Genomic DNA, 27,991 nt, shown 5'->3' on the forward strand with positions numbered 1-27,991 from the left:
GGAGGTGAGGAGTCGGTTCCTTACTGTTAGGCAGGGAAGGTGAGGCGTTGGTTCATTACGGTTGCAGGGGAGGTGATGCGGCGTTGGTTCCTTATGACAGGTTTGGATCGATGAATCTAGGAGGTCAAGACCCGAGGCCTCAACTTTGCGGTGTCGCAGTCACACCACAGGGCCACAGATGCCGCGGTGGAGTTTGACTCGGATGTCACGGATGTTGGTGACATGACACTCTGGACTCGTGCTGTGGTTGGACTTTTGAGGTGTGGCGTTGGGACTGTGGCATCGGTCGCGGTCATTGCACCTGTGGTGTCGGTTGCGGTTGTTCCACTCTGCAGGGCCCACAGCTCCGGTACAGGCAGCGGCAAGGAATAAAACAGCGGCACCAGTTCTGAAGTCGCTCTATAGTCAATGTAGTTGTTTCTTCTTGATTACACCATAATTCACTCCCAAGGGCCCAGTAACTGAATTTGGCACCACTTGGAAAATCAGGACTCTCAGCAACATAACCCAGGTGCCGGCAGATGGAGTCTTTGATGTCCCTAAGACTTCTTATCTGGAGGCGAGCTTAGTCCAAGCCCTTGGAGAACCTTTGGAAGCAGGAAGTAGAAAGCAGAGTCTAATCCTTTCAGTATGTTTTGAAAAATTGGATATCTATTGTGTGTGGATTCCCTAACGGATGGGGAGTGGCTAGGTGTATGTGGCACACATAATACTATATTATGAAGAGAGAAGAAAACAATAAAAAAATGGGACCAGAGATCGCGTGGTGTGGTTAAAGGTCTGTCAGAGGTGGAAATGCCTCGTTAATTTGGAACTGCAACGAGGAGGACTAGGAATCGGGGTAAGGAAGATTACCATTAGGTTTTGGGTGCATAACTCTGAAACTGGGTTTCTGAGCACCATTTAGCCAAACGTACTTTGATGGTCACAGATTTGGATGGCTTGAGCTTCTGCACACGTAAATCTAGGCTCTGTCCATTGACCACGCTGATAAACATGGTTTGTGCGTTTTGCAATACAGTTAAGTTAATGCAGATGCATATCCGGTTAAAATGTTTCCAGAAGGAAACAACCGTAATGTGATTTGTATATACATGGACTATAAATGAAAGAAACTGCAATCAAATAAATACAGTTTTTTGATACGTTTTGTTTTTAGCCGAATTCATAAAGTTAAAACTTTCATTTATCTTGCTTGGTTCTGTTGTCCATGGCCGGGTTTACCACAATGAATCATTCCCTTATGTTAAGTTGTGCAGTGCTGTTAGCATTCCTGACTCTTTCATTTCTCCTGTTTTCCTTTTTTTTTTTACTTATGTGATTCCGCGCCCCGTGATTTTGCAACAGATGAATAAGGCTTGATTAAATTAAAATTTTAATGTACAGTCTATTCATGTTACACATTTAGACAACCACCCAACAACCTTGATTCTGACCTGAAAGAAATAGCAATCACATCACTGCTAACGAGATAAAAAACAAACAGGAGAATGTTCATAGTCTGTAGTCATGACCACTGGAGTTAAGCAGAAATGAAGGGCCATGTTATGCAGCATGGCTGACTACATGTAGCAGGAAAATGCACATTATGGAGCCAAAGGAGCACATTATCTAGTGTATTTGCGCACTATTTTGTCATTTTAATAACAGACTGTCTGGAAAATGTTGCTTTTAATTAGTACCCGTTTGACATATAGGCCCGTATTTATACTTTTTTAGCGCCGCATTTGCGTCGTTTTTTGACGCAAAAACGGCGCAAACTTGCAAAATACCATTGTATTTTGTAGGTTTGCGCCGTTTTGCGCCAAAAAGCGGCGCAAATGCGGCGCTAAAAAAAGTATAAATACGGCATAGTATTTCACGAATGGAAAGAGACCACTGAACTGTCTGCTACTGGGCGTTACTAGTGTAGCAGTATTTTAGTAACGTTTGATCCGTTTTAACAGGAAATTAAATAATTTTCGAAGAAACTTGCAAATAAAGAGGAAATGTGTGATGGCATATTAGCCTACAGTCAATGTTAGGGTAGGACATAAAACACTGGTAAAAATAAGTTGGTATGCAGGGACACCGAGGACAAAGGCACATTGTATCAACTGTATAAACTGCAGAGGTCCTGTGTAAATTAATGTTGAAGAGAGAGAACTAAACAGAATCCCAAGGACACTTTGATCTTCAACTAAAGACCGAAGTGAGATTACAAGGAAAATAATGAAATAAGGGTAGGCATTCAGCACATGACAACAAACTAAACTGTAAATACTTTCCCTTGTTTGTCCGTTTACGTTTACAGCATTGGAAAATTCAACATTCCCAAAGGCGCCCGTGTGGTTATAAATATTTGGTCCCTTCATCATGATGAAAAGGAATGGGTCAATCCTGGGAATTTCGATCCAAGTGAGTAATTACGTAATCTTATTTCGTAAATCACTCAAGTTCTGCCATACAAGGATGATGCTTATTACCCTGAATATCAAGGCTTGTAACACATTGTGGGGAAATGTTGGATGTTTTTTGTTGAGGGACTAAGGTACCTTTGGAATGTGTTTGTCTTCTCCGTAATGTTCCTTTCTACTGAACATTTAGATTTGTGCTCGTTGATAAATCCTCTTACATGCGCCGTTTTCTGTGTGATTTTCTGAAATGTTGCATACACTTGTTCTCCTGACTTACTTCTTTCTAAATATTGGATTTAACAAAGTGGGAAAATCTGGGAGTTTGGTCTGCATCTTAATGCTGTAGCATGCTTGATGGTTGTGAAGCGCTCGGAAGGTTTGGGCATTTCCTATGTGTCTTGGCAGTGGCTGAGATTTGACTTTGAGGTCCTGGCATAAGAGACAGGCTCTGTGTTTCTTCCTTGATTTTCACAGGTTATCTATGCAGCTGTGGGCTAGACATGTTGTTGAGACTACGTCAGGGTGCATGGTGTGCCTACGTCACACGTCGGTAACTGCAATTCAACTAACATGGAACCTTGTTTCCTTCTGTGTGTTGGAGAACTGAGAGGGTACCTGTGGTGACACAGGGGGCAAGTACTGCTGCTGGTGTTTTCAGTGTACACAAGAAATGGATGAAATGCTTGAATTAATCTCAGTCACTGGTAATTACTCGGGTCGCACACCAGCCCATCCTTATTTTGCACATCATGCCACCTCAGTTTAGACCCAGCCTTATGCAAATAAGTCTTGACCCTGCTCCAATAAGAACAGTCCAGCCTGAACTGCATGAAGTCCTCAATAAGGGCGAAACTGACACTGGATTGCTTTCTTTTCCAGTTCAGGGAGGATCTGGCCTGAAAGTTTAGGCTGGACTGTTCCCACTAGAAAAGATCAACATTGATTTGCAGGAAACATTTCACAACAATATTTTTGCAACAACATTAGTGTTTTGAAACGGAGGCTGACTGCTGCACAAACACTGCACTAACATGCTGTTTTGGTCATTATAGCGCCATTCTGTTTCTTAACAATGTGCCACTATTGAAGGGTTTTATACAATGTTAGATAACAGCTGAGACCCAGGTCCTATGTTGATGCTACAGTTCTTTTGTTTTGTGTTTCTTTTCTCTAATATATTGGGCCTAATTCACAAAGGGCCTCCACACTTGTGGCTCAGGCCCTGCAGTTGTGGGGGAGTCACTGCACTCAGGGCAAAATCTCCGCAATCAGAATACTCGTTATGGAGATTCCACCACAAGTGCCGAGGCCCTTTGTGAATTAGGCCCTCTGTCTCTAGGATTGTAACCATGAAGAATTGTATGCCACCTGTACATTTTATTTGGTATTTGGAGACTCTGAATTGAACTGGAAACATTGGAAGGAAGGAATTGAAGCATATTTAGATGCGATGGAGGAGGGTGGGAAACATATACATCTATATGGAGGTTTGCACTGTTCAGTCACCACACAGGATGGAAGCAGTGTGCTTAACCACCTACCCTTGGAGCTAGTGGATGACAGTGGAGGGGAACTGATGAATATGTTTCTGCTGTTGTAGGTGTGTAGTTCAATCCCATAAAATCATAAACATGTAGTATGTGAAATGTGCAACTCTTGAGTTAGAGCTTAAAAGCATGATGAACCTGTGGAGCTTTTTGTGGGTGTGCAATGACAATGCCTGCCATATGCACCATGATAAATTTCAAGATATAGGGGGTCATTACAACCCTGGCCGTTGGTGATAAAGTGGCAGTAATACCGCCAACAGGCTGGCAGTAAATACCGCCAAATTATGACCATGGCGGAAACAGCTCAGACAGACAGCTACTTTAACACACCGACTGCCAGGGCGGAATCAACAGGCACCACGGCGATAACCGCCTAGAGCCAGGCGGAAGACAATGTTCCGCCCACTGTATTAAGACAGTCCAATCTGCCACCTTTTCGGGGGCGGTACCAACGACATCAAAAGCCTGGCGGAAACACTGCACAGAAGGGAAACAACTCACCTGTGGAGACAATGGGAAGAACCACGCTGCCATGGAGCCCGAGCTGCATGTCTTCCCCATGCTCTTCTATATGCTGCTCCACTACAAACACCAATGACGGCGAAGACGACCACGGTGAGTACAGCAGCCTAGCATACAGGAGAGGGGGGGAGGAAAAAGAGAGTGACACACACACGCAACACCCCTACCCCCAACACCATACAAGCAGAAGAAGTAACATAACATATACACCCCGTACCCCTCTGGAATAATGCAAGGACAACTACAATAGATTAAAAAGAGTGTAATAAGATAAAATAGTAGCAATACGTGCATCCAAATAAAAAAGTGTATACATATTTAGAAATGTAGGGACACTGCCCAGTCCTCAATGTTTGTGGGCCACAGGGCCACATTACAAAGTCCAAGGCGCCACTTCACTCCTGCAACAACACGGAGAGAACACTGCAGGGGCATCAGGTCGAAAATAGGCAGGCACCTCAGGGGGACAGGGAACGGGGGGCATCTCAGCCGGAAGATGGTACAACGCCACTGGTCCTAGAGGGGGCAACATGCCCTGTGCTTGGTCCTGGGGAGTGCAAGGCCACAGTCTCACAAGCGGTGACTTGCCCACATGCTCTGGAGGGAGCAACATGCCCATTACTCTGTCCTGGGGAGTGCAAGGCCAGAGTCTCTCAAGTGGGTGACCTGCCCACTGGCTCTGGAGGGGGCATCGTGCCCTGTGATCTTCATCCTGGGAGGATGGAGTCAGTGGATGGCATCTCCACTGGTTCTGGAGGGGGTATCGTGCCCAGTGATGCAGATCTTGGGGAGTGTAAGGTCACAGTCTCTCAGGTGGGTGTCATACCCACTGGATTTGCAGGGGGCGGTGACGGCTTTTCAGTGGTGGTGCTGCTGCTGCTGGTGGTGGTGGGGGGAGGCTCCAGCCCATTCCCTGCAGCCTCGGACGGCTGCCCACTGGTGCTGCTGCTGGTGGTGGTGGGGGGAGGCTCCGTCCCATCCCCTGCAGCCTCGGACGGCTGCCCACTGGTGCTGCTGGTGGAGGAAGGCTCCAGTCCATCCCCTGCAGCCTCCCGTCGGCTGCCTACTGGTGCTGCTGCTGCTGGTGGTGGAGGTGGGCGGAGGCTCCAGCCCATCCCCTGCAGCCCCGGATGACTGCATCACCATGGTTGGTGGTGGGGTCTCCGACTGAGTCCCAGCACCAGGCCCCTCTCTGCTGGTGCAGGCCCCTTGCCCTTCCTTCCTGCAGCTGGGGCTGGCTCCTTGCCCTTCCTTCCTGCAGCACCTGGGGCTGGCTCCTTGCCCTTCCTCCCTGCAGCACTTGGGGCTGGCTCCTTGCCCTTCCGTCCTGCAGCACTTGGGGCAGGCTCCTTGCCCTTCCTTCCTGCAGCACTTGGGGCAGGCACCCTTTCTGTCTGTCTGGCTGGTGGGCGGGATTCTTTCCCACCTGGAGTTGTTGGGGACACTACTGTGCCTGTGGACTGGGTGGCTGAGGTGCTTGCCTGGGTTTTGACCACCCTGGCCTGACGTGAAGGACGAGGGGGAGGGGGAGGGAAGAGGTCAATGGTGGAGAGAAAAAGCTTCTTAGGGACATTGGGGCGGGAAGAGGGAGAAGGTTTGGGAGTGGAGGAAGAGGGAGTGGTTGTAGGAGGTGTCAGTCTGCTGTGTTTGGGTGCAGGTACATGGGCTGGATGCTGTTGTGAGCTGGATGGCTGTTGGGCGTCTGAGTGCTTGCGTTTGTGTACTTTGGGAGGAGGGGGCACCGACACAGTGGGGGAGGACACAGGGGACGTGTGCATGGATTTTGGGGTGGTGACTGCCAGTGAGGTTGTGTCCTGATAGCTGTGCTGGTGATGGGGGTAGTGGTGAGGATGTAGTGCATGCAGGTGTGAGTGTAGACGCAACTGGGAGGGAGGTGGAGGACGAGGAGGAGGGGGCCACAGTGGAGGCAGTGGATGTTGGTATGTCTACATCTGGATGGTGTTTGTGTGAGTGCCTGTGGGATGAAGTGTGGTGCTTGTGTTTGCCTGTGCCACTCTTGTGTATTGTCCTCTGTGCATGCTCGTCTGCCTGTGTGCTTGGGATAGGTTGGGTTTGAGGGGAATGGGACTGGGTAGAGGAAGATGGAGGGGGGAGGGTGGAAACAGGGACAATGGCTGCCATCAGAGAGGAGGCCAGAGCCTGGATTGATCTCTGTTGGGCTGCCAAGCCAGTGTGAATGCCCTCCAGAAATGCACTGGACTGTTGCATTTGGGCTCCTAGCATCTGGATGGCATTCACAATGGTTGACTGCCCAACAGAGATGGATCGCAGGAGGTCAATAGCCTTCTCACTCAGGGCAGCAGGGCTCACTGGGGCAGGGCCTGAGGTGCCTGGGGCGAAGGAGATGCCCACCCTCCTGGGTGAGCAGGCACAGGAAACTCACTAAGGGGCTGCTGGGAGGGCGGTGCTGGTACGGGGGATGGCGGCTGTACCTGTAGCTGGGGTAGGCACAGAGGTGTCCGCCACCGCCAGGGAGCTTCCATCGGAGGAGGTATCCGTGTCCGAACTGTCCCCTCCAGTCTCCGCTGTGGTGCTCCCCTTGCCCTCCGTCCCACTGGTGCCCTCACCGTCGGTGGACTCTGCCTCCTGCATCCTGTGGGATGCAGCTCCCTCTGTCGCCGGTGCCTCTGCTCCTCCACCAGATGATGCTAATACACATATGACAGGGTGACAAAACAAAAAGGGGGGGGAAGAGACAAAGGATACACTTGGTCAATGGCGACACCTACACCACCGTTGGCGTACACAACACACTCACACACAGGGTACAGCCCTACGCACTAGGCAATGCACTACCAGTTACAATGCTAGACACCAGGCCATGGGTAGGGACACATACCGCCAACTGCAGCATACCTGAGATCCACACAGCCCTTCCCATTAGTAGATGCCTACTAGCTAGGTTGGAGGAATTTCACATCCGAACCCTGGCCAACATGGGGACCTATTCTGCAATGTCAGGCCTGGCCTAGGGGCACCCACAGGCCCACATCCTCCATCCGGATACCATCCCATCAGGCGTAAGTAGAAATGAAGGGCACTGTACTCACCCCTTGTTACTGCTGTGATGCCCCCAAGCGCCCATCCAGCTCCGGATAGGCCACCACCAGTATGCGGGCCATCAGGGGGTCAGGGTTCGACGGGCACCCCTTCCTCGTTGGGAGGCCATCCCCAGCTGGGCCCCGCGGTCGCCAGTGACCAGCGTCTCAGGTCCTCTCACCGTTTCGGACAGTGGGTGCTCTGCCTGCCCTAGCCCCCCCCCCCGGGTCCGCACGTCCTTGGAGATGGCACGCCATATACCCTTCTTCTGATGGGCGCTGACCTGCAGAGAAAATACACACAGGGAAAGGTATTAGTTAGACCGTCCTGCCTGTTACACTCATGGCCCACCATGCCCCTTCCCATCCCCATTAGCACAGACATGGCCCAGCATACATGCTGCATGCAGCTCGGGGCCCATCCACCAACCCCCCCCCACACGAGGCCTTCAAACACAACACTCCATGCATTCATGCCCCAGGCATCATACTCACAGTGTACTCACCTGTTGGTCTGGAGGCCCATACAGCAGTTGGTACTGAGGTAGGACCCCATCCACTAATCGCTCTAACTCCGCTGAGGTGAAGGCAGGAGCCCTTTCCCCAGTCGCATGCGCCATGGTAGGTTCCAGACACAGGTCACAGCAGCACATGCAGTGTAGGTCCTCTCCTGTTGAAGGTCAGGTAGCAAGTGAGTAAACAGATAGAAAATGGCGGTCACGGCCGCTGCGGTGCGTACCGTCACTGCTGGCGTAGATCACTATTGGCCACGGTACCCCATAGGGTCCAATGATAACCAATGAGGATTTGCACAGTGGTTCCCGACCTCCTCCCGCAACGGCGCACAACGTCAGCGGAATTATCTCATTTCCACCTGTCCCTCCATACTTTACAGGCGGACGCGATTTCTGGGGGGGGGAGAGGCCATGGATCCTAACTGCGTCACAGTTCACAATTTCACATTCTGGACATATGTCACCAAAATATTGTAACAATCACAATATGCATTGAACTGAAGTGGTTACAATGTACAGATAATGACCAGCTGTTCGCTATTTTACCCCATATATTGCAACCGCTGCGGATGAATAGGAGATGGAAACATCCCCCCGTGTACAGACTCTTGGTTGACTTGGCAACAATGGAGAACAGGCACATTATCCTCACCTATAGACTTGACAGGGCCATAATCACAGAGCTGTGTGCCCAATTGGAGCCTGACCTCATATCTGCTATCTGTCACCCCACTGGGATCCCCCCTCTTGTGCAAGGGCTATCAGTGCTCCATTTCCTGGCAACTCGTTCTTTCCAAGTGACAGTGGGCTTGGCAGTAGAATGTCACAGCCAATGTTCTCAATAGTGCTGACCAGAGTGTTGTCTGCCCTGATTAAACACATGTGCAGCTACATTGTTTTCCCCCAAGTGGAGGATTTGGCCACATTGAGAGCTGACTTCTATGCAATGGGACATATCCTCAACATCATTGGTGCGATTGATGGGACACATATTGCATTAGTCCCCCCCCCGGCAAAATGAACAGGTCTTCAGAAATCATAAAAGTTATCACTCTAGGAATGTGCAGATGGTGTGTTTGATGGACCAGTACATCTCCCATGTCAATGCTAAGTATCCAGGCTCTGTGCATGATGCTTTTATCCTGTGGAATAGCAGCATCCCAAATGTGATGGCCCAACTCCAGAGGCACAGTGTGTGGCTAATAAGTGAGCCCTGGTTCCCACACATTGCATGTTGGTGTATGGGTATGGTGTGGGCCATATGGCATAGTGTGTGGCTAACAGTTGTCCCTCGATATTTGCCGGTGACTCTGGCGACCCCAACCTCTCATGGCTACTGACCCCTGTGAGGAATCCCAGGACAAGGTCAGAGGAACGTTACAACGAGGCACATGGGTGAACAAGAAGGATTATTGAACGTTTATTCGGCCTCCTGAAGGCCAGGTTTAGGTGCCTCCATCTTACAGTTGGATCTCTGTGCTACTCACCCAAGAAGGTCTGCCAGACCATCGTGGCATGCTGTATGTTGCACAACCTTGCCTTGAGCCGCCATGTGCCTTTTCTGCAGGAGGAGGAGGCTGGAGATGGCCATGTGGCAGCAGTGGACCCTGTGGACAGTGAAGATGAGGAGACAGAGGATGAGGACAACAGAAGTTCAGTCATTCGTAATACTTCCAATGACACACAGGTAAGACAGTGTTATTTCACAATTCATTGACAGTTTGATGTGTGACATTGTCACTTGCAGGCTGTGAATTCCTACTTCTATGGCCACTCACTGTACCCATTGGCATCTCTTTTTGCAGATGTTGGTGCCCCGCTATTGCTCCTGGTGTGTTCACTGGAGGCAACTACAGAAGTTTCCTATGTAAACATTACTGTACAGTTGAATTGCAATTTATGAACCTTGTTAAACTAATACATTTTGAAATCACTTGACATACTCCATACATGTATTGTTTCTAAGTGTGTTTATTGCAGTGCTCTAACGGAAAGGGGGAAGTGAAATGGGCTGTGGTGATGAAGGAGGAAAGTCCAGGTTAGAGTCCAGTCTATTTGTAGCACAGGTGCATTGTCCAAGGGGGCACAGGAAGAGGAGCAATGGCAGTTCAAAGTGGACAGGGTGACAGAGTGGGACACAAGGGTGACATTCAGGACAGTCTTATTTCCTGGCGGGGGTCTTGGCAATAGTCTCTGGCTTCTGCCTGGATCGCAGGGAACGTTTGCGGCGTGGTTCTCCTTCTGCGGGGGGAGGGGTGCTGGTGGCCTGTTGGTCCAGTGGAGGGGCCTCCTGTCCACTAGCGGCAGCGGAGGTGTAGGGCTGTTCAGTAGTCTGGCTAGTGCCAGGGGCCTGCTGGTGTGCCACTGCCTCCCTCATAATGTTGGCCATGTCTGCCAGCACCCCGGCAATGGAGACCAGGGAGGTATTAATGGACTTAAGTCCTTCCTGATCCCCAGGTACTGTCCCTCCTGCAGCCGCATGGTCCCCTGCATCTTGTCCAGGATCTGGCCCAGTGTATCCTGGGAATGTTGGTATGCTCCCAGGATCGCGGTGAGTGCCTCCTGGAGAGTCGGTTCCCTGGGCCTGTCCTCCCCCTGGCGCACAGCAGTCCTCCCAGCTTCCCTGTTGTCCTGTGCCTCTGTCCCCTGAACCGTGTGCCCACTACTAGTGACCCCAGGTCCCTGATTGTCCTGTGTTTGTGGTGACCATGCATTGGTATGGCATGCAGGGCTTGGCATTGGGATGAATGGGTTGTGATGGTGGGGTGTGTGGGAGGTGGTGGAGTGATGGGAGTGAGGGTAAGGGTGGGGGTATGTGATGGGATGCAGGTAGGGGGGTGATAGTAATAGAGAGTTGACTTAGCATAGTCCAGTCCTCCTGCCAGGCCCTCAGGATGCATGATTACCAAGGCTTGCTCCTCCCATGTTGTTAGTTGTGGGGGAGGAGGTGGGGGTCCACCGCCAGTCCTCTGTACTGCGAGCTGGTGTCTTGCTGCAATGGAACGTACCTTCCCCCGTAGATCGTTCCACCTCTTCCTGATGTCATCCCTTGTTCTGGGGTGCTGTCCCACAATGTTGACCCTATCCACGATTCTCCGCCATAGCTCAATCTTCCTAGCAATGGATATCTGCTGCACCTGTGATCCAAATAGCTGTGGCTCTACCCGGATGATTTCCTCCACCATGACCCTTAGCTCCTCCCCAGAAAATCTGGGGTGTTGTTGTGGTGCCATGAGTGTAGTGTGAGTGGTGTGGGTGAGGGTGTGTAGGGTGATGTGTTGGGGTGTGTGATGTAAGGTGCGGTGGTGGTGTATAGGTGATGGTGGTATGTGGCTCTGGTTGTGTGAGTGCTCTTGCTGTCTCCCACTGCTGGCAATTATTGGTATTCGTAAAGGGTTGTGGGTAATGTGGGTGTGTGTTTTATAGTGGTGTGGGTGTGGCGTGTGTATGGGTGTCAGGTGTGTGTAGTTTGAATTGACCAATGTGGTGGTATTTTGTATGTGTGTGTGTGTATTTTGGGCGCTACGGTATGCACCGCCAAATGGTTTACCGCCATTGAATGCCCGCAGTGGTGATTCGTGGGTCATAATGTTGTGGGCGTAGTTCTTTTGGCGCAACGGTGTGGGTTTTGATGCCGCCAGTTTATCACTGACCTTTGGGCTGGCGGATTTGTGTCTGTGGCTGAATAGTGACGTATTGGTGTATCTTTGTCATAATATGGTTAGCGGATATCTGCGGCGGCAGGATGTTGGTGGCAGTCAGCATGGCAGTAAGTGAGATTTACTGCCAATGTCATAATGAGGGCCATAGTCAGTTGTTTGAAAAAGACAACAGCAAAGAAATGCAAGATAGATAGTTGTTCATAATACACTTTACTCTATGGCTTAGAGAAGCATGCTGGCAAATATATAAAAGAGATACCTTTTCATAAGTTATCAAAGAAGGGTTAAGAAAGATGAGGTGTGGTGAGAAGCAACAGTGAAGGGCAGTAAGTAGTACATGAGGAGATAGGAAAGTGCTGGTTAGATCACAGGTTTTCAGTAAATGTAAGAAAAGGAGACGCTGTGCTCTTCTTCGATGTGTCCACGAAAGGTGTAATCATGGTGAGAAATACAGAGGGGAAAATTATGAAGATGAGGACCACAGCTTTGTACTGGAGATGGTGGTTGGGGGGATCTTTTACTTTTAAGTTAATGCTGCAGATCTCGATGTGACAATGCTGGCAGATTGGAGGTCACCCTAAACTCTGGTGGATGATAAGAAGTTGAAAGGATTTCCTCATGTGATCCTGGAAGAAACTCAAAATTGTTACTAAGTCTACTTATAAAAGTTTAGAGAAATAGTGGAGTAGTTTTGGACAGTGTTAAAAGCAGAGGCAAGTGGTGTATTTGACCAAAGAGGAAATGTCTTGTGAGTTATAAATAACGACAGGATTGTAGAATCAAGATGTATCCCTGGTCTTTGAGGCACACTATGATGGCGGTTCTTTGAATGTGGGGGACACCCACATAACTCCTCATTACATTAAATATCCATCTTCATCAGTAACACTTTTTTTTTAGGTGGAGGATGTGAGATTGAGGGAATGCTGGGAATGAAAGGGCTACTAAATTGAATTAGAAGAGACGATATATGGAAGTTTTTGAAGTGATCTGAATTTAAGTGGAAACTGTGTGGATTATTCCTATGATATTTAAGATTGATGGACGAATTAAGTGTTATTGATGAAGATGGATATTTAATGTATTGTGGAGTTATGTGGGTGTCCCCTGTTGATCAGTCCTGAGGAAGACCCGTGTGGAGCCAGTAATTGCCCAAGAGCGTGAGGGGGTCGAAATGTCAACGGTGATGCTCTAGCCTGGATTTGGTTTACTTTTGAAGAGGACCTAATTGGGGTTATAATTCTGTTTGTGAAATAATATTGTGATTCAATGTAGTTGAAGGAATAACCAACAGGCTGTCATATAATATATTCTTTTTAATGCATTGTTTTGAATTGTTTAATGGGAATTCTACTATTTTCTATTCTTTCTGAATCACGAGCACTTGATCTTATTTGCACTTGGTTCTGTCCTTTTTCTTTTTGGTGATACGATGGGGGACTGTATAAATTGTATTTATATGAAGTAAAAATATGTGGTATTTGTAAAAATAATGTTCTGTGGAATGATTGAATGGTAATGCTGCATGTGTGTGTATGAGGGGTGAGGTGACTGCGGTCACAATTAGTTCCCAGGGGATTCTATGTTGTTTTTGTGATAAAGTTCCACCCAGACCCATTTGGTTTTTCTGGGGTACCCTCTGTGGCTGGTAAAATATGAGAGTGTGAGGGGGTACATTGTAAAACTGTTGGCACCTAAGACATTTAAACTAAGGACTATGGTGAGGTGATCAAGTACAATACTGCCTATAGCCTATTAAGCCGAACATTGTTATTGGTATTAGCCTTTAAATCATTTAGAGAATGTAATTATTTTGTCATTGAACGGTAGGATTTGGCCTGTTGGTGGGTTATTAATCACTTCCATGAATACTTACTCATTATGGAGTTTGTTCGTAGGGTGGCTTACCACAAAGTGAGCCGCAACACTGAGAATCGCCAAGTGGCCGCACCACTTACAGGAATATAACCTCAAGGTGCAATATGTGCCAGATTTTTTGTGTATTCTGGATTTTGATGGACGCCACGAATGGGGTAAGTTGGCAAGAATATTATGCCAAATGTAGGGAAACAAAGGCAGGGATTTATCTGGGTGTCTGAGTTATAGATATTCCAGTAATCTACAAGGAGAGAGGGGCAAGACAAAGAAGCTGTTCAAGGTAATAATATGATGTAAAATGTGCAAAAAATGGAAGTTGCTGACATGAGCAGTAGCTATGTACCCTTTTTAAAGGAAAGGGATACCGGCCACTTTAGGACAAATATGAGTGAGGAAAGAAGTGAAAGAGCAAGTAAGGTTGGCAACCCCAGCAGAATCTATACAATCTTTAAAAGGCCCATATTCCACCTGCTTCTGCTAGGCCTAAGAAAGAACATTTTGAGCAAAGGTTTGTGCTCAATTCCCTTTGATGTTCCCCATAAGTATGGACACAAAAATATTGTTTGACCATAATGTATTTGTCACAATGCTGTGCAAAATATCGTGGGCAAAATATCACAAGTAAGTATTAATATTTTTGTACTTTTTGGCAATAAAATCGAGTTTTAAAATGTAGTTTGCTGTAATATGTTTTTCTTTCTTTCTTTATTGTATTGTGGAATTTGTTTTTATCATATATAATTAATATTATAGTAATGTACTTTTTTTTGGGCTATCGATTTACATCAGGATCGGGTGGGTCATGTTTATAATTAAATTCTATATTAATTCATTTGATGTTTGTATTTGTTATTTATGTGTGTCCAAGTATAATAAGGTTTTAAATTATGCAATGCCTTTTAACTTCCAGTTTTGATGTTTATTAGGGGATTGAGTGGACAGTGTTTAAATAAAATGAATTTAGATTGATAATAATTGATTAATGTATTAACAATGCTATTTTTATGTTTTACTTTTTTCGTTTATATGTTTAAATATTTTTTCAAACTCCATATATATTTTTATAAACTACTATTTTATGTATTTTGTATAAATAGTGTTGTGAATTGGGGTTTGGGTGAGTATTGTTGTTTTGAAAGTGTTACTTTTTTTAAATGTTTAAATTTTATGTTTGATTTTTTTAATTTAATGATTGGGGCATGTTTAGGGAGGTTTTTATAAACAAATATGTTATGATAAAAATATTTCAATTTGCATTTAATTATGATTTATTACTTTTCTTTTATGTTTGTGTGTTGTGTTGGTGGTCATTAAATGATACTGTTCATTTTCATTATTTATTTACTAAAACATAATTGTGTACAAATGTATTTTTTATTTTCTGTAACATAGTTTACATTTTTACATGTTTAATGTGTTTGGAATTTAAATTACATTTCTGAAATAATATTTAATGTTTATTGTTGTAGTTTTCCTCAAGGATCCTTTTTCCTTGTATGTTCCAATTGTGACTGGTGTAGGTGACCATGGTAACAATTGGAAGGTTTAGCGGTTGGGACTGAAACTAGGGAAAGGAGCTAGAAGGTTGCACCTGAGCTGTGCTAAGTTGGTGGAATAAAGGACCTACAAGTTAACCTGAGTTAAGTTGTTCTTGATTTTAACACTAGCGACGAGGAGTACCTGTGAGGGGCAGACATCAATCCACCGACACCGCTAAATTTGTTTTGTGTAAATCCGACGTGCAGGGAGAGGAAAAAGAAAGCTTCATTGAACATAAGGCAGTAAAATGGCCTAGTTGAGTACTGCCTGGAGAAGAGTACGAGCGACTTTTGCAAGTGCAAGGAAAACCTTTAAAAAGCTTTTACCGAAATGTCTTCACATTTACTGGGGGTCTTTCTAGATCACTTGCACTCATAGGAGCTCAAGCAGTGGCTGTGTGGCTCATTGTAAAGAAAGCACATGTACTCAGAGTCTGTTCTTGCACGAAGCACAGTGAGTGCACATTATTTCTAGTACGTGAGCTCAGATGGGGGCTGACGTAGACAACACATCATTCCTGGTATGTCAGCTCCCACAAGTGTTGATGTGGACGACAGAAGCAGCATGTCAAATGCGCGCTGTGCAGAAGTGTGCGTGCCAGGTGCACCAGCTAACAGCTGTACGGCCGCGTTCTAGTTCATCGGCAGCTGACGAATACAGTAGTGCAAAGACTTATCATTATGGGCTTGGAGCAGCGTTCATAAGCATCAGCTGATGTCTTTGTTGTCTGTCTTTATCAGCTAATTTTAACATGTATGCAGTATTTTCCAGTAAGTCTCTATAAGACTCTATAGTTCCATTGAGACAGTTTTTGCATTAAGGGAAAATATTATTATTTAAAAAAAAAGGAAAAGGAGACACTAAAGGAGACAAGAGAGCAGACAGTGAAGAGATATTTGTGGAAACTTATTTGTTAATGTGGAAGCAGTAACGTATGAATCACAGCTCAAGGTCTACCAACAAAACCCAACTTTATTGTATTACATTTGTAATATTAGCTTGTTCATTTGACTTATTGTTTTAGTTTGTTATATCAGTTATTTTCTTTAGTTTGCTGGGAAGAATCTTTTTGCAGGTTTGATTATGGGGGTAGCTAACATGTCTCAACCACTGCAGTTCCTGTTGGAATCTGAGGAGAGCAAACTGCTGTGGAAAAAGTGGCAAATATTAATTGACTCGTATTTGATAGTGATTGGAGGTGAAAATTGTTCAGCGGCCAGGAAGCAAGATATATTATTGCACAATCTAGGTATAGAAGGCTGTAATATTTATGAGAGTCTAGATGAAACTGAAGTAGGTAACGGAGCAGGCGAACCAAGGGATGTGTATGAAATGTCTGTTTAGATGCTTGAAAAACATTTTGGGCTACACATAAAAGTTGTCATGAAACAGCAAAGGTTTTTTCAAGAACACAGAGTAAGGAAGAGAAAGTTGTCAATTATGCAGCTTGCTTAAAGAATCTCGCTCGCATGTCTGAGACTGGGGATCTAACAGAGTTTCACATCAGGGACCAACTAATACATTGTAAAAATGATAGCATAGTACAGGAGAAACATTTTGCGAAAAATCCAACATTGAAACAAGTGGTGGCTGTGGTCGAAGGTATGGAGCACACTTCTGGATGGGTGTGAAGATGCAAGGAATCATGCAACATTTGGTGACAAAGCATCTAACTTTTTATTTTTTAACTATCACAATGCTTATCATTTGTGAAATAGCCCGAATTGTAATGACGGAAATTCAATCTGTCATAACTGTGGGAAAAGGGAGCATTTTGAAAGGAGGTGCAAAAATACCAAAGTGCACAAAGTAGTTGAAGTACCGGACACTGGCAACAACGTAATCCTACAAGTGGAGCCTTCTTCTGAAGGGACAAAGCAGGAAGATGGTGATCTGTATAGTGGGTGCATTGTTATGCCTGAGTGTCCTATTGAGATTGGGGGTAAGGAACTTACCATTTTAGCAGATTCTGGTTCCCCATTCACTTTGACTGGTGATAAAATCTAGGAGAAAGTTTATGGGAAAGAGAAAATGTTGTTGTTACCTCCAGACATTAATCCTTAGGGGTATGAAGGTATGAAGATAGACTTGTTGGGCTCCACTGTAATGAGGATCAACTTGAGGGGAAGAGAAACCGTAGGTAAGATTTATGTGGCCAAGTGTGGTGACAATCTGTTGGGGTGGAGGCATCAACGTGAGCGAGGGATTATTCTGAATCTCAATTCCCCCAACCAAGTGATGATGGTAACCACATTAGTGGAGCATCTAGAGTTAGCTGAAGGATTCCCTGAAGTATTCAAAGACCAACTTCGTCTCCTCAAAGGATTTGAACATGAAATAATAATTAAAAAGACAAATCTCAAACCATTTGTACATAGAGTGGGAAAAGTGCCTAACCTCATATTAAAACTCTTAAAGGAGGAGCTGGATAAGTTGATTCACATGGAATTCATTGAGGAGATAAAGTCCTTGGAGTGGTTGTCCCCATTGGTTCTGGCTTCAAAAGCCAATGGCACCAAACTGAGGATCTTGGGGATCTCAACCAGTGCATTTGGGTTGGCCGCCAGCCACTCCCAAAAAGAAAGATTCTTTGAACATAAGGCAATAAAATGGCCTAGTTGAGTACTGCCTGGAGAAGAGTACTAGCGACTTTTGCAAGTGCAAGGAAAACCTTTAAAAAGCTTTTACCGAAATGTATTCACATTAATTGGGGGACTTGCTAGGTCACTCGCACTCATAGGAGCTCAAGCAGTGGCTGCGTGGCTCATTGTAAAGAAAGCACATGTACTCAGAGTCTGTTCTTGCACGAAGCACGGTGAGTGCACATTATTTCTAGTACGTGAGCTCAGATGGGGGCTGACGTAGATAACACATCATTCCTGGTATGTCAGCTCACACAAGTGCTGATGTGGACGACAGAAGCAGCATGTCAAATGTGCAGAAGTGTGCATGCCAGGTGTACCAGCTAATAGCTGTACGGCTGGGTTCTAGTTCATCGGCAGCTGATGAATACAGTAGTGCAAAGACTTTTATCATTATGGGCTTGGAGCAGCGTTCATAAGTATCAGCTGATGTCTGTATTGTCTGTCTTTATCACGTAGTTTTAACATGTATGCAGTATTTTCCAGTAAGTCTGTATAAGACTCTATAGTTCCATTGAGACAGTTTTTGCATTAAGGGAAAATATTATTATTTAAAAAAAAAAGGAAAAGGAGACACTAAAAGAGGCAAGGGAGCAGACAGTGAAGAGATATTTGTGGGAACATATTTGCTAATGTGGAAGCAGTAACGTATGAAGCACAGCTCAAGGTCTTCCAACAAAACCCAGCTTTATTGTATTACATTTGTTATATTAGCTTGTTCATTTGACTTATTGTTTTAGTTTGTTATATCAGTTATTTTCTTTAGTTTGTTGTGAAGAATCATTTAGCAGGTTTGATTATGGGGGTAGCTAACATGTCTCAATCACTGCAATTCCTGTTGGAATCTGAGGAGCCCAAACTGCTGTGGAAAAAGTGCAAAAAATTAATTGACTCGTATTTGATAGTTTGGAGTGCCACTCCCGAATATCAGTGAGGTGCTATCCATGCTTAAAGGCACTTGTGTTTTCAGTGTAGTGGACCTGTCTGCTGCTTACCACCAGGTCAAGTTACATAAGGAATCCAAAGCATTGACTTCTTTATGTGACACCACTAAGAACATACAGGTTTAGAAGACTACCATTTGGGTGGGCCTCAGCATCAGCGTGTTTCCAAAGGCTCATGAAACTAGTGTTGGAGGAAACTGATTTGATGATGTAATTCCAGGATGACTTTCTGGTATATGGCAAGGTCAAACAGCAACATTATAACTCTTTGAGGCAGTTACTGGGAAGGTTGAGAAGGTGGGTAGGAGGCTTACCACAGCAAGAGTGTGGGAACACTCTTTGTGGCCAGGGTTGGACAGACATATGGAAGGCATTGTGGGAGATTGAATCCAATGTGCAGGTAGTGACAAATCTAAGATGGTGAGGATTGCTCTGCTTTCCCCATTTGAAGTCCTGGAGGAGCTTTGGGGCAAACTGGGCTTAGACATTGTCAGGCCATTTGATCTTCTGTCACAAGGGAAAACATCTGTTTTGGGGGTAGTGGATTACATGTCCAAATGGGTCTCTGCCTGCTGTGTAAGTATTACCTGGAAAGTATTATATTTCCTAAAGGATGTTTTCCTCTCAGAAGGAATACCCACATTTATCATTGCTGATAAAAGAGTACAATTTGTATCCAATAAAATGAAGGAATTCTTGGACGAACGGGGCATTACTAGTCACCATACAGTGTTATACTTGCCATAAACAAATGGTCTTGTGCAAAGCATGGACTGATTGGTCAAGGCATCCACTCAGTCAGCAGTGGGGAATTGTATCGCACTCAAAGTAGTCCTTAGAGAAAACCGGTGGGGTCACTGTAATATTTCCAATGTGGTTACAAAACTTTCACAGTTTCAGTGTTTGAGAGGCAGAAGTGCGGGGTCCAAATTAAACCCTGTCTGGTTGAGGAGTAAAGAATGGTTGAGAGTGCTGGATTCCACTGAGATAAGAAGGTACCAGGAAAGGTACAAAAAAAGTGATTTGATGTGAAACAAAACGTGCAGATATGGCATGATAGAGAGTTGGTGTACTTGAAGATACCTGTGTGGCCACCAAAAGGAAAATCAGGGCTTTGTGGTCCCAAGCGTATTTCCAAAGTGTTAAGGAATGTGGTGGTGCTAAGTGATGGTGGTGTGTTGAGCATATTCAGGCTGGCAAAGCATAGTGAATTGAGTTTGGAAAATGCGAATGCCAATGTTTTGGACATGAACACTCCAGTTTCATTCCATCCGGAAGGTTACCGTTGTAATAATCAGCCAAGGAAAACACCTTTGTACTTGGAAGATTACGATCTGTAGTGATTAGAAACTCTAGTTTGAAATCCGTGTTTAAGTTATACTTTGTTCATTTTTCATCTTTAGAAACTGTGCAAGTTTTTACATTTTGTTTTATGTATTTTGTGTATGTAATGCATGACTTGATATCCTGCATTAAAACTATAAAGTACTCTTATTCGTGCCCTTATATTTAAGCATTGTTCCTTTGTTTAAATTGTCCTTTATCATATGGTTACTTTATATTTATTCCTTACTTTTCCTTACCGTAATGTATTCACCTGTTTATTTTTACGGAAGGAGATGTGTTGTCATTTTCCTTTAAGGAACCTTTTCACTGGTATGTTCCAATTGTGACTGGTGTAGGTGACCATGGTAAGAGTTGTAAGGTTTGGAGGTTGGGATTGAAACTAGGGAAAGTAACAAGAAGGTGGCAACTGAGCTGTGCTATGAGTCGTCATTCTCGATTTTTAACATTTACTTATTTTATTTGTGTGTATATGCACTTCCTCAGTGTTTATTAGACTGGAGTGTGAATATTAAATTGGACCCCACACCCTATGTATGCACTTTCTGCAATGCCTGTTAGATTGGAGTTAGTGTAGTAAATCTAATGCCTTCACACCTCAAAATGCATTTACTTTCCCCATTGTTGACAACCACCCAAAAGTCTGTACTTTACTCAGTGTTTGTTAGACTGAGATTAGAATAGTAACCCCCCCACACACACACACACACTCAAATCATATGCACTTTGCAAAATGTTTGTCAGACTGGAGTTAGAAAAGTAGATCTGCCCCATCCCATTAACTTTCTCCAGTGTTAGTTAGATGGCTGTTGAATTAGTAAATTTGACCCCCAGATCCCAAAATATATGCACTTGACCCATGGTTTTGTTGTAGGAAATGTGAAAAATAAACACGCTGTAGAAAATATGAAATATTAAAATGTCTCGTAACATCAAGCCCAAGCAGAAACCACACAGCTGTTCGTGGTTAAAAACTAGTTTAGGCCCAACTCCCAAACTGACACGAACAAGGTTAAAAGTTCTCTTAAGAATGTAGTGAAATAGGAAACTTAAAAGGGTTTTCAGTTAAAGGCCAACTCATGTCTAACAGACTTAAAGGCATTTAAGATATCAGCTTACAAGTGCTCCGGCACAAACGCCATGCCTTCAAACAGATTGTGGCCTAATTAGACAATGGGTTTATAATTGAATTAGCCCAGAGCACACAGGTGCTTGATTAAACAATGGGTGCAGGGAGGAAACTTTAAGTAAATTGCATCTACCATGAAACACATTCGTAGGCCAAAAAACGTTCTGTCATTAAGCATTGTCAGAAGTATAATGAAGAATGTACAATGGTTTAGTTCAGGAATTAAGAGTTATGAGGTCACATTCTTTGACTGTTTTAATTTAAATCTGTAACTTACAAGTCAACTTTTATTTACTACGAATGATAAAGTATTGTATTGATTTGTATAAAAAGGCCTGTCTGTGAAAAGGCATTTGAGAAAAATCCTAGAGGTAGTTGGAGCATGGCTGAGGTGTAGTCCATAGTGTTGTTCTCCATCTCATGACAGTTAATCAATACTGTCTTTGCATTGCCAAGAAGAGTCAGCATGTTTATTCCAGTATTGGGAGTTCTTGTAGCCCAGCAACAGTTTGCAAGCCAGATTAGAGATTCCTTTGTCCCCCCCACCTGATGGCTGGCACCGGAAGACCGCCTATCCCCTGCTGCAGAGAGACCAGTGCGCATATTTTGATGAGGTAAGCAGATCCTGTGTATAAGATGAAGTTCTGCCTGTGCACAGGAGTTGCAAAAGATCCGGGGACTGCCTCTTTTTCAGGGTGAGAACAAAGCAGATCACGATCTTTGTTTATGAATTAGTGTGTTCTTCTTGGCAATATTAAATACAGATGCAAATATAAGATTTAAGGTTGTAAAAGACAGAAGAGTACTGCATGCAATTTTTTTTTACTGGTGGAATGTGCACATGTGTTCCACAGTCAACAGGGCGACTACATAACTGGTTAACCTGTAAGTCCCATCAACAGGTGGGACGTGGCCAATGTGTGTTCCCCTTGACACTGAGGTACATCTGAAATGCTAGTGTTGCTAAACTTTACCTCCAGTTAGAATCTGAACACTCAAATTCCCAACCCTGGACCTAATGTCCGGCAGTCATTCCATGGTTCCTAAAAAGCATGGTCTGGGGCATCGAGGAAGGCGTGCAGGGGTTGCTAGTTTTATTTTTTGTGTGAATAAAGATGAGAGCATGGATATGTAAATGAAATATAGCCACAGTATTTAGCTTGATGATAGTTTGATATCGTGCAGTTAGATACAAAAAAGAAAGGTATGCGCTTTGCCTTGCAAAATAAAAAAATAAAAAAATCAGAACAAATCTATCAAGTACAGTAGATCAGTTCTAATAATAGCACACCAGAATGCAGGGGGATTCATTGTGCTAATCTTCGGTTATCAAATGTGTCTCAATCAATAGGATAGCCTGGAGTCTGTGACAGCCCTTAAATAACTATTGTTAGACCTGACATCTTTTGGCGTGTTTCCCCTGTCTATTTGCCTTCTGACCTCCTGTTTTTATGGTATGCTGCAATTGGTTGTTGCTGGTTTATTGTCTCTGCACACCTTATCACTGCAGATCAGTGCTAAAGTGCAAGTAATCTCTGTGTAAATTGTATTGGTGATTGGTTTGTCCATGATTGGTATATTTTACCTACTAGTAAGTCGCTGTTAAAGTGCACTGTGTGCCCAGGGCCTGTACATCAAATGCTACTAGTGGGCCTGCAGCACTGATTGTGCCACCCACATAAGTAGCCTGTAAACATGTCTCAGGCCTGCCACTGCAGTGTCTGTGTGTGCAGTATTGCACTGCCAATTCAACCTGTCAAGTGTACCCTCTTGCTGGGGCCAAACCTTCCATTTTACTACATGTAAGTCACCCCTAAGGTAGGCCCTAGGTAGCCCCATGGGTACAGTGCAGTGTATTTAAAAGGTAGGACATGTACTTGTGTGTTTTACATGTCCTGATCGAGAAATACTGCCAAATTAGGCTTTTAACTATTTGAAGGCCTATCTCTTCCATAGGGATTTAGGGCCACATGTAGGTAGGTTCAGATTTGCGACCCGCAATTTTCGAGTCGCAAATCCGAATGTAGGATCGTGTCCCTGACACCATCTGCGATTCGCAAGGGGGGTCGCTAATGCCCACCTCATGAATAATCATGAGATGGGTCGCAATTTGCGACCTCCTTGCGAATGGCGGCCCTCACAGGGATGGTGGCCTGCTGCGGACAGCAGACCATATCTGTGACTGCTTTTCAATAAAGCAGTTTTTTTTTTTGTAATGCAGCCCGTTTTCCTTAAAGGAAAACGAGATGCATTACAAAAATAAAAAATGAAACGTTTTCGTTTCATTTTTTCAGAGCAGGCAGTGGTCCATAGGACCACTGCCTGCTCTGAAAAAATGTTTACAGTGACATTCACAACGGGGAAGGGGTTCCAGGGAGACTCCTTCCCTTTTGCGAATGGGTTACTACCCATTTGAAATGGGTGCACAATGCAATTGGTTTGCGTTCGCGGTCACAAAACAATCCTACATTGCACTGCGAGTCGCAATTAGGAAGGGAACACCCCTTCTTAATTGCGAGTCGCAAACCCGTTTTGCGATTCTGTAACCAGGTTACCGAATCGCAAAACGAGGTTTGTGCATCGCGATGTGCTTTTTGCACATCACAAACAGTGAAATTTGCTGTTTGCAACGTGCAAAAAGCTACCTACATGTGGCCCTAAATATCTTAAGTGCAGTTTCCTATTGGGAGCAGATAGAGATGTGGAGTTTGGGATCTCTGAACTCACAATTTAAAACACATAGGGGGTCATTCTGACCCTGGCGGCCGGTGGCCGCCAGGGCCACCGACCACGGGAGCACCGCCAACAGGCTGGCGGTGCTCCCACGAGCATTCTGACCGCGGCGGTTCAGCCGCGGTCAGAAGCGGCAAGTCGGCGGGCTCCCGCCGACTTACCGCTGCTCGGGGGAATACTTCATGGCGGCGGAGCGCGCTCCGCCGCCATGAGGATTCTGACAGCCCCTACCGCCATCCTGTTCATGGCGGGAAACCCGCCATGAACAGGATGGCGGTAGGGGGTGCCGCGGGGCCCCTGGGGGCCCCTGCCGTGCCCATGCCAATGGCATGGGCACGGCAGGGGCCCCCGTAAGAGGGCCCCGCAAAGTATTTCAGTGTCTGCCTTGCAGACACTGAAATACGCGACGGGTGCAACTTCTGAGCCGGCGTCCTCGTTGCAGGGGCATTTCCTCTGGGCCGGCGGGCGCTCTTTCGGAGAGCGCCCGCCGGCCCAGAGGAAATGTTTAAATGGCCGCCGCGGTCTTTTGACCGCGGTGCGGTTATGTCACGGCGGTACCCGAATCACCCCCATATTTTGGTAAAGTTGGTTTTTAGATTGTCAGTTTGAAAATGGCATTTTCTTGCTTAACCATTCTGTGCCTCTTACTGCTTGTGAAATCTATGTCTGAGTCAGATTGACAGATGGGCTGTTTGTGAATTCCCTCTAGACAGTGACACAAAGGGAGCTGGGGAGTGTCCTGCATATCCAGAAGAGTCTCCTGGGCTAGAGTGGGGAGGGAGGACTGACAGCAGCACCTGAAAGAGCTGTGCCTGTCCTCACACAATGCAGTCTCCAACCCCCTGGTGTGTGTCAGGGGCCAGGCCTGGGCAAGGCAGGATCTTGTCAACAACAGAGACTTTCCTTTGAGGTTTGCCTATTTCAAAGGCAGAAATGGGTATAAGTAGTGGACCCTAAACCCCAGACTTTCAGAACACTTCTGGATCAAGAGAAAACCTCTGCCAAGGAGCAGAGCTGAAGAGCTGGAGGATGAGTACTGTCCCTTTGCTGTGTGTGCTTTGATGGGTTGGCCTGCATATGCTGCTTCTGCCTTAAAGAGGACAAAGACTCGACTTTGCTGTGAATCCTGCTTGTGAAGTTTATTCAAGGGCTTGAAGTACAGTGTGCCTCCTGTTGGAAGTCTCAGGGACACCACAGACTTCAGGTCCATCTGTCTACAGCACTGGGAACTGTGTGTTTTGTGCTGCAACAGAAAAAAACCACCACCACGCCATCCAAGGTGCCGCTGCCTGCACCGTGTCCTGACAACGCTACACGGAGCTGTGCCCTGCTTCGCACTGCTACCCTGGTTTCACCCCCATCGCCATCTGATGCCGTCACTGAGCCAATGCTTTCACCGTGACCCGTGGGCCCCGTACTTTGCATTGCCTTGCTCACTCCGCATCCTTGGCATCCCCGTTGCCGCTGCTCTATACTGACGCTGACATCGACGCCGCTGCCTGCACTGTGGCCTGAAGACACTACTCATGAGGTAAACTAAGCACTATCCCGTCCCGTATCGCACCGCACCACAGCCCAAGTCCGCTTTGGGCCTTCCGATGACAGAGCATCAGCAACGACAATGCTGCTGCCTGCACCGCGACCTGGAGACACTGACTGTCGCCTCACTTCACACCGCAACTGTGGTCTCACTGACACCACAGGATGTCGTCACCGAGCCGCTGCCTGCACCGTGACCTGTGGGGATTGCACATCACATTGCCTGGCTTTGCACCGCAGCCCCAACGCCATCAATGCCAGCTCTCCTGACTTCGTCAGCAGGACTTTGATCTGCAGTGCATGTGACTTCAAGGGCCCGACGATCCCTGCACCAGCCTCTGGAACCGACACCTGCCGGCACCTGCCGACACCAGTGACGCCGCACTCTGGATCTCATCGCGAGGCCCAGGCAACGATGGGGATTTTTACCTGAGTGGGTTTCCCCAAGGAGGCGGTCTCAGACCAGGGTACCAACTTTATGTCCATGTGCATGTGCATAAAGGCCATGTGGAAGGAGTGTTGAGTCAACTACAAGTTCACCACTCCTTACCACCCCCACAGGAAAGGGTTGGTTGAGAGATTCAACCAAACCCTGAAAAGCATGATTGAGGGTCTGTCAGACTCCATGAGGCGTAAGTGGGACATCCTCATGCTATGCCTTCTCTTTGCCTACAGGGAGGTACCACGGAAAGGGGTTGGCTTTAGCCCCTTTGAGCTGTTGCACCCTGTGAGAGGAATTCTAAGTCTGGTGAAAGAGGGCTGGGAGCAAGCTCCTAGAAAGTTACCCAAGGATGTATTTAGTTATATGCTGGCCTTCAGAAACCAGACTACCTACTTCAGGAAGCTGGCTCAGTTGAACCTGGAGGCAAGCCAGGAGGACATGAAATGCTGTTATGACCAGAATACCACTCCGGTTGAGATTCAGCCTGGCCAGAAAGTGTGGGTCATGGCCCCAGTAGAGCCCAGTGCTCTACACGACAAAAGGACAGGGCCATTTGAGATAAAGGAGCGCAAGAGTGATGTCACCTACTTGGTGGACTTGCAGACTGCTAGGAACCCCTTGAGAGTCTTAAATCTGAACTGACTCAAATCCTACTTTGAGAGGTCTGAGCCTCTCCCTGTCCTCCTGTCTGCCAGGGAGCAGGATGGGTCAGTAGAAGGTGTGATCCTCTCCCCTTCTATGACTCTAGAACAACAGAGTGTCTGTCACCATTTACTGGGACAATTTTCAACTCTGTTCTAACTCACTTCAGGTGTCACTCATCTATGTATGCATGATGTAGACACTGGGGACAGCCTGCTTGTAAAAAACAAAATTTACCGATTAGCTGACAGAGTGAAGGCCAGCATCAAGGATGAGGTATCCAAGATGTTAGCTTTAGGGATGATTGAGGGCTCCAGCAGCTCCAGCAGCTCCAGCAGAGGGAGGAGCTGACACCTACACCTGGAAGGGCTGTGCCTGTACTCACAATGCAGTCTCCAACCTCCTGGTGTGTGTCTGGGGGCAGGGCTGGTCAAGGCAGGATCTTGTCAACAAAAGAGACTTTCCTTTGAAGTTTGCCTACTTTAAAGACAGAAATGGGTATAAGTAGTGGACTCAAACTCCAGACTTTTTGAACACTTCTGGATCAAGAGGTACCTCTGCCAAGGAGAAGAGCTGGAGGAGGAGCTCCTTAGCTGCGTGTGCTTTGCTGGGTTGGCCTGCAGTTGCTGCTTCTGCCTCAAAGAGGACAAAGACTGGACTTTTTATTCTGTATCCTGCTTGTAAAGTTTCTCTAAGTGTTTGAAGTAGAGCTTGCCTCCTGTTGGAAGTCTCAGGGACGCCAAAGATTTCATGTTCATCTGCCTACAGCTCTGGGAACTGTGGGCCTGAGTACAACTTTGCGGATGGGGTTAATCTGTCCCAAATGCGACGGATATCCCGCCCGCCGAATTACGAGTCCATTATATCCTATGGAACTCGTAATACGGTGGGCGGGATATCCGTCACATTTGGGACGGATTAACCCCCTCTGCCAAAGTTGTAATCAGGCCCTGTGTGTTTTGTGCTGCAACAGAACAAAATCCATCATGATGCCATTAATGATGCCACTACCCTCACTGAGGCCTGACAACACCGCATGGAGCTATGCCCCGCTTCGTACTGCAACTCTGGTCTCACCGATGCCTCCGTCTGATGCCATCAGCAAGCCGCTGATTGCACCGTGAGCTGGGGGCCCGCACTCCACTTTGCCTTGCTCACACTGCAGCCTTGGCATCCCCGATGCCGCCACTCTAAGCGGACACCGATGCCGCCCGTGGTCTGAGGGCACTGCACATGAGGTACATGAAACACAGCACCACTGCTCCAGTTTACTGACGCCAATGCCATCAACTCCAGTGTCACCAACAGACGCCCCTGCCTTCACCACACGGAGCCTGCCCCGCATCATATTGCTGCCTTAGGCCTACAACAACAGTGCTTTAGCAACGACAACACCGCTGCCTGCATCGGGACCTGGACACAGCGCACGTCACACCACCCTACATGTCGCATCCT

The 27,991-nt window shown here is 46.3% G+C and overlaps 1 protein-coding gene across 1 annotated transcript in view; it reads left to right on the plus strand.

The window, feature by feature from the left end:
• CYP17A1 (cytochrome P450 family 17 subfamily A member 1) overlaps window positions 1-27,991 on the plus strand; it is a 137,145-nt gene that overhangs the window by 97,551 nt on the left and 11,603 nt on the right. The window contains exon 7 of the mRNA XM_069239497.1: window positions 2,294-2,397. Within this exon, the coding sequence (XP_069095598.1) occupies window positions 2,294-2,397 (104 nt within the window). The remainder of the gene's footprint in view (window positions 1-2,293; window positions 2,398-27,991) is intronic.

The sequence above is a fragment of the Pleurodeles waltl genome, chromosome 6, assembly GCF_031143425.1.
Source record: "Pleurodeles waltl isolate 20211129_DDA chromosome 6, aPleWal1.hap1.20221129, whole genome shotgun sequence".
Classification (NCBI taxonomy): Eukaryota; Metazoa; Chordata; class Amphibia; order Caudata; family Salamandridae; genus Pleurodeles; species Pleurodeles waltl.